This window comes from Squalius cephalus (assembly GCF_949319135.1).
Source record: "Squalius cephalus genome assembly, chromosome: 17".
Taxonomy (NCBI): Eukaryota; Metazoa; Chordata; class Actinopteri; order Cypriniformes; family Leuciscidae; genus Squalius; species Squalius cephalus.
In genome coordinates, this window is record NC_137138.1 from 596,211 (window position 1) to 603,710 (window position 7,500).

Here is a 7,500-nt window from a genome sequence, read left to right on the forward strand (position 1 = left end):
AGTAGATTAGTGGGAATAGGGTCAAGCGGACATGTGGTAGCCGATTGGAAAGGAGGAGTTTGGAGACTTCTGCCTCTGAGAGCGGAGAGAAGGAGCGTAGAATGTGTGTTTGCTGGTAAGATGTGTGTGTCAGTTTGTGGTTTGGTAAATTGGCCGCTGATGGTGGTTGTTTTATTTATGAAGAATGTGGCAAAATCGTCAGCTGTTAGGGTTGAAGGAGGAGGAGGGCCTACACACTCACACACACACTCACACACACACAGTCAGGGCTTCTGCAATCTTTGTTTGTGTGGCAGATTGTTCATTCACTCAGACTCTGTTTATGAAAGATAGATTATTGCAGGTCATCACTGTATAGCTAATTCATGCTGGTTGCGCGCGCACCACACACACACACACACACACACACACACACACACACACACACACACATGCGTGTAGGAGAGAAAAGAAAAACATCGAAAAACAATCATTCTGTTTTATTATTAGTATTCAGTGTTTTCTCATTTTGGTAATTTATGAAATATAATAAATAGGAATCCCCTCAGGCTGTTATTCTCGCCGCGCGTCTGACGCGTGCCTGACAGGCGGGCGCGCGCTGCTCGTGCGTGTTTCTGCGTGGCCGTTTGTTTGGAAACTCAGAGCTGAACTCAAGACGAAACTCACCATAACTTCATTCGGACACACAACACAACATGTCGCGTGTTTTAAACGCGTTTAACGCTCTTATGAGGCGAGACTTCAGGAGACACACACTGCGCGTTCCCGCGCGGAGCCTCGCGACAGATGACGGGTGAGAAATATATATCTGAGAACATATCACTGTCATATCTGACAGTGCTGAGGAAGTATGAGTTAGACATATCTGAGGAAATATTAGTTATATATCTGAGAAAATATTAGTTATATGACAGATTTGAGGATTTTTTTGATTGTGTTGGTTTAAATTGTTTATCAAGTTTATTTTAGCAGACAATTCTGTATTCTAATGTTTTTGCATGTCATGTGACAGTGATTCAGTCTAAGCTCTGATCATAAAGTATCTGAACTGTCATCTGTTATATATATATGTGTGTGTGTGTGTGTGTGTGTGTGTGAGAGAGAGTGTGAATTTGTTTGTATGTTTCTGTATGTATGTGTGAGTGTGTTTCTGTTTGTTTGTGTGTGTGTGTGTGTCTGTGTGTGTGTGTGTGTGTGTGTGTGTCTGTGTGTGTGTGTGTTTCTGTATGTGTGTGTGTTTATGTTTTTGTATGTGTGTGTGTGTTTATGTTTTTGTATGTGTGTGTGTGTGTGTGTGTGTGTGAGTTAGTGTGTGAATGTGTGTGTTTCTGTATGTGTGTGTGTGGGGGGGGGGGGAGTGTGTGTGTTTATGTTTGTTTGTGTGTGTGTGTGGGAGAGTGTGTGTTTATGTTTGTTTGTGTGTGTGTGTGTGTGTGTGTGAGTGTGTGTGTGTGTGTGTGTGTGTGTGTGAGTGAGTGAGTGAGTGAGTGAGTGAGTGAGTGTGTGTGTGTGTGTGTGTGTGTGTGTGTGTGTGAGTGAGTGAGTGAGTGTAACTGGTGTTTGTGTTCTCAGAGATGGTGTGTTGAGGAAGTGTGTGAAGGACAGCGCAGAGACGGTGGTCATCGGTGGAGGGTGTGTCGGGGTCAGTCTGGCGTATCATCTGGCCAAAGCCGGACAGAAGGATGTGGTTCTGCTGGAGAAGTCCGAGCTGACGGCCGGATCCACGTGGCATGCGGTACGCTCAGGGTCAGGGGTCAAGGGTCAGATGCCACGACACATCGAAAGTGCTGCAGAATCTACATTTTAAGTATTATTTAGGAAACACACATGAATACACAGCGGCCAGTTGTATCAAAGTTAGTGTGCATGTGCACTACTAGTTAGTGTGCTAGTTAGTTTGCATGCCCATTACTCGTTATTGTGCTAGTTAGTGTGCATGTACACTACTAGTTATTGTGCTAGTTAGTGTGCATGTACACTACTAGTTATTGTGCTAGTTAGTGTGCACGCCCATTACTCGTTATTGTGCTAGTTAGTGTGCATGTACACTACAAGTTATTGTGCTAGTTAGTGTGCATGCCCACTACTAGTTAGTGTGCTAGTTAGTTTGCATGCCCACTACTAGTTATTGTGCAAGTTAGTGTGCACGCCCACTACTAGTTTTTGTGCTAGTTAGTGTGCACGCCCACTACTAGTTATTGTGCTAGTTAGTTTGCACGCCCACTTCTAGTTATTGTGCAAGTTAGTGTGCACGCCCACTACTAGTTATTGTGCTAGTTAGTGTGCACGCCCACTACTAGTTATTGTGCAAGTTAGTGTGCACGCCCACTACTAGTTATGTTATTGTGCAAGTTAGTGTGCACGCCCACTACTAGTTATTGTGCTAGTTCGTTTGCACGCCCACTTCTAGTTATTGTGCAAGTTAGTGTGCACGCCCACTACTAGTTATTGTGCTAGTTAGTGTGCACGCCCACTACTAGTTATTGTGCAAGTTAGTGTGCACGCCCACTACTAGTTATTGTGCTAGTTTTGTTTGCACGCCCACTACTAGTTATTGTGCAAGTTAGTGTGCACGCCCACTACTAGTTATTGTGCTAGTTAGTGTGCACGCCCACTACTAGTTATTGTGCAAGTTAGTGTGCACGCCCACTACTAGTTATTGTGCAAGTTAGTGTGCACGCCCACTACTAGTTATTGTGCTAGTTAGTTTGCACCCCCACTTCTAGTTATTGTGCAAGTTAGTGTGCACGCCCACTACTAGTTATTGTGCAAGTTAGTTTGCACGCCCACTTCTAGTTATTGTGCAAGTTAGTGTGCACGCCCACTACTAGTTATTGTGCTAGTTAGTGTGCACGCCCACTACTAGTTATTGTGCAAGTTAGTGTGCACGCCCACTACTAGTTATTGTGCTAGTTTTGTTTGCACGCCCACTACTAGTTATTGTGCAAGTTAGTGTGCACGCCCACTACTAGTTATTGTGCTAGTTAGTTTGCACCCCCACTTCTAGTTATTGTGCAAGTTAGTGTGCACGCCCACTACTAGTTATTGTGCTAGTTAGTGTGCACGCCCACTACTAGTTATTGTGCAAGTTAGTGTGCACGCCCACTACTAGTTATTGTGCTAGTTTTGTTTGCACTCCCACTACTAGTTATTGTTCTAGTTAGTTTGCACGCCCACTACTAGTTATTGTGGAAGTTAGTGTGGACATCCACTACTAGTTATTGTGGTAGTTAGTGTGCATTTCCTCTACTAGTTAGTGTGCTAGTTAGTGTGGACGTCCACTACTAGTTATTGTTACTAGTAAGTGTGCATGTGGTCCACTAGTTACTAGTGTCTGTATGACAGGATGCTGATGATGTCATCATCCACAGGCGGGACTCACCACATATTATCATCCAGGCATTAATCTGAAGAAGATTCATTACTACAGTATCAAACTGTTCGAGCAGCTGGAGGCCGAGACGGGACAGGTGAGAGTAACTCGTTCAGCGAGGGGATTGGTGAATGTGTGTTCAAGTGTCTGAACGGTGTGTGTGTGTGTGGCAGGCCGTGGGCTTCCATCAGCCGGGCAGCATCAGAATCGCCTCCACTCCAGTCCGAGTCGACGAGCTCAAATATCAGATGAGCCGAACTCACTGGCATCCCACGCCACAGTTCCTCATCGAGCCGGAGAGGATCCAGCAGCTCTTCCCTCTGCTCAACATGAACAAGGTACGAACATCATCAGACGCCCGACACTGAAACACACACAACATAAACCACATCTGATTGAGAGTCGCACCGGGCTGAAAAAACAGTGTTTGAGACACATTTTCAGTGTTGGTGTAACTAATTACAAGCAACTTGAGTTATGTAATCAGAAAGTGTAATCAAAAGTAACGCATTACTTTTACATTTACAACACAATATCTGAGTTACCTTTTCAAAGAAGTAAGGCAAGTTACTTTGTTTTGACATTTATTGACTGACAGCTCTCCTGTCCCAATGTTGAGACAAATCGAAGTGCAGAGGCATTGTATGTGTGTGTGTGTGTGTGTGTGTGTGTAAACATGATGGTTATTGTAGTTCTAGACTAAATGTGAGCATGCATTTACTCATTTCACTTGCACAAAAAAAGATTCAGTATTCCTAAAAAATTATAAAATCAGTGAAATCCAAAATCAAATTAACCTCTAATAATTAATTGTTAAATAAAACAAATATTTTTTATGCATTTAATCTCACTTTATTGACCAATATACTTGCTTCTGACCTTCAATGATTCAGCTAAACCACAAGCAAAAATTATTTTAGATTTTTTGTTTTTATTGGTGAAGTAAATGTTAAACTTCCTTCTCCTGCATCCTATTTTAATGCATTCAAAATTAGGGTGAAAAAAAATTTAATAAAAAAATTTAATTAACTGAATAAATAAAAAACCCAAGCCCAGCCCAGGTGAGAAACCGTAATGCAAAAGTAATGTAACACATTACTTTTCTTAAAAAGTAACAAAGTAACACAATTCATTACTTTTTAAGGGAGTAACGCGATATTGTAACACATTACTTTTCTTAAAAAGTAACTAAGTGACGCAATTCGTTACTTTTGAAGGGAGTAACGCAATATTGTAACACATTACTTTTCTTAAAAAGTAACTAAGTGACGCAATTCGTTACTTTTGAAGGGAGTAACGCAATATTGTAACACATTACTTTTCAGAGTAATTTTCCCCAACACTGCACATTTTATGATTGCATTCATTAATACTGTGAAATGGCAGTAAATAAAGCGAATGATTGACACGTGTTCCTCTGTGTGTGTCAGGTGTTGGCGGGTCTGTATAACCCGGGTGACGGTCACATCGACCCGTACTCTCTGACGATGGCTCTGGCGGCAGGAGCGCGGATGTACGGCGCTCAGATCTATCCTCACACTCCTGTCACGGGCCTCACACACACCGCTGACGGCAGATGGGACGTCCAGACGCCACACGGAACCATCCGGGCCAATCGCATCGTCAATGCCACAGGTTAGGCCACACCCATCTGTTAGGCCACACCCCATATGTTAGGCCACACCCACATCTGTTAGGCCAAACCCCATCTGTTAGGCCACACTCCATCTTTTAGGCCACACCCCATCTGTTAGGTCACATCCCCATCTGTTAGGCCACACCTCATCTGTTAGACCACACCCCCATCTGTTAGGCCACACCTCATCGGTTAGGCCACACCCCATCAGTTAGGCCACACACCCACCTGTTAGGCCACACTCACGTTAGACCACACCCCCATATGTTAGTTCATGCCCTATATGTTAGGCCACACCCAATCTGTTACGCCATACCCCATGTTAGGTCACACACCCATATGTTAGGACCCAGCCCCACATTAGGTCACACACCCATATGTTAGGCCACACCCCCACAATAGGTCACACACCCATGTGTTAGGCCACACCCCCACATTAGGTCACACCCCCATATGTTAGGCCACACCCCCACATTAGGTCACACCCCCATATGTTAGGCCACACCCCCACATTAGGTCACACACTCATATATTAGGCCACACCCCTCTGTGCATCTGTTCCCAGTTTATAGGCTTGTTCGACTTGAACCGGCGCTGCACGGACTGATCGATTTGTGACATCAAAGTATCGCGAGAGCGATTCAAATCCATAAGGAGCCGTCTACCCTCTATTCGCCCTCGCGGTACTTTGATGTCGTTCACCGATCGGTCTGTGCAGCACCGGTTCAGGTCGAACAAGCCTTATATCTCAGAGTTACGGCTGTCTGAAGAGATTCAGGGTTTTTCAGGGTTCTTAAAAAGTCAGTTTTGGCCATAACAGTTTTACATATGATGATAAAATGAATTTTTTATTATATTCTTTCTTTCTTTTGTTTATTTATATAGCACTGCTAAATAAAACCGAGGTTGACCAAAGTGCTTTACATAAATTTAATATAAATGTTTTCTATTTTAATATATGTTTGTATATATTTTATATATAAAATCCTCATATTAGAGTGATTTCTGAAGGATCATGTGACACTGAAGACTGGAGTAATGATGCTGAAAATACAGCTTTGATCACAGGAATAAATTACACTTTACTGTATATTCACATAGAAAACAGATGATTTACACTGGAATAATATTTCACAATATTACTGTTTTTTGTTGTTGTTGTATTTTTGATCAAATAAATGCAGCCTTGGTGAGCAGAAGAGACCTCTTTTAAAACATAAAAAATCTTACCGATCCAAAACTTTTGACTGGTAGTGTGTGTGTGTGTGTGTGGCACATCATATAGAAGAGTGAATCACAGTTAATCAATGAATCTGATTGATAATCAATGATCTGCTGGCCGTGTGTGTGTGTGTGTGTGTGTGTGTGTGTGTGTGTGTGTGTGTGTGTGTGTGAGAGAGTGTGTGTATGCGTGTGTGTGTGTGTGTGTGTGTGTGTGTGTGTCAGACGTACAGATGTAGTTTGTGCTGTTATAGTTTAATGTGCTGAAGCAGCAGTGATAAGATATTAGACACACACTGTGCCGTCACACGACCTAAAGGCCGACCGCTGACCTCTGACCTCTGCTATAGCAAACACACCTGATAATGTCCCAGAGGTCAGATGCAGTTTCTGAGGACATTTCTGTGGAGTGAAATGAGCAAAGCAGAACCACAATCAAATCTGTGTATGTATGTGTGTGTGTGTGTGTATACGTGTGTATATGTTTGTTTGTTTTGGCTGATGTTGGTTCTGGTTGAATTTTTTGGGGTTTTGGCCTTCAGCCCCGCTCACATGATCAGCCAATCAGCTCTCGCCAACAGTTCATCTCTCAGCCAATCAGCAGAGGTCTCCCTCATACGCCTCAGCTCATCCAGTTCCTACCAGAATTCTTCATTCGTTTTGTTTTTTAACAAAACTCTTTGACTTCAGTCCTTTCTGTAAAGCCCATCAGTCATTGGCAAAAAAGACTCAGTTCTTTTCTATTCTGTTCTTTTCTATTCTAATCTATTATTTTTCTATTCTGTTGTATTCTGTTCTATTCCATTCTACTGTATTTTATTATGTTCTGTTTTATTCTTTTCTAATATATTTTGCTTTATTCTATTCTATTCCATTCTGTTCTAATCTGTTCTATTCTGTTGTATTGTATTCCGTTGAATTCTATTTTGTTCTAATATATTCTGTTTTATTCTGTTCTGTTCTATTCTGTTCTAATTATTTTATTCTATTCTATTCTTTTCTATTCTGTTCTGTTCTAAACTAAACTATTCTGTTCTTTTCTATTCTAATATATTCCATTCTTTTCTGTTATGTTCTAATCAAATTCTATTATTTTTCTATTATGTTGTATTCTGTTCTATTCCATTCTACTGTATTTTATTATGTTCTGTTTTATTCTTTTCTAATATATTTTGCTTTATTCTATCCTTTTCTGTTCTATTCCATTCCATTCTGTTGTAATATATTCTATTCTGTTTTATTCTGTTCTAATCTGTTCTATTCTGTTGTA

The 7,500-nt window shown here is 41.6% G+C and overlaps 1 protein-coding gene across 1 annotated transcript in view; it reads left to right on the forward strand.

The window, feature by feature from the left end:
• The first annotated feature begins 352 nt into the window (after positions 1–352).
• Positions 353–7,500, forward strand: part of dmgdh (dimethylglycine dehydrogenase) — a 24,983-nt gene continuing 17,835 nt past the window's right edge. The window contains exons 1-5 of the mRNA XM_079847226.1: positions 353–793; positions 1,573–1,735; positions 3,372–3,470; positions 3,547–3,711; positions 4,804–5,008. Of these exons, the coding sequence (XP_079703352.1) occupies positions 696–793; positions 1,573–1,735; positions 3,372–3,470; positions 3,547–3,711; positions 4,804–5,008 (730 nt within the window). The 5' untranslated portion in view covers positions 353–695. The remainder of the gene's footprint in view (positions 794–1,572; positions 1,736–3,371; positions 3,471–3,546; positions 3,712–4,803; positions 5,009–7,500) is intronic.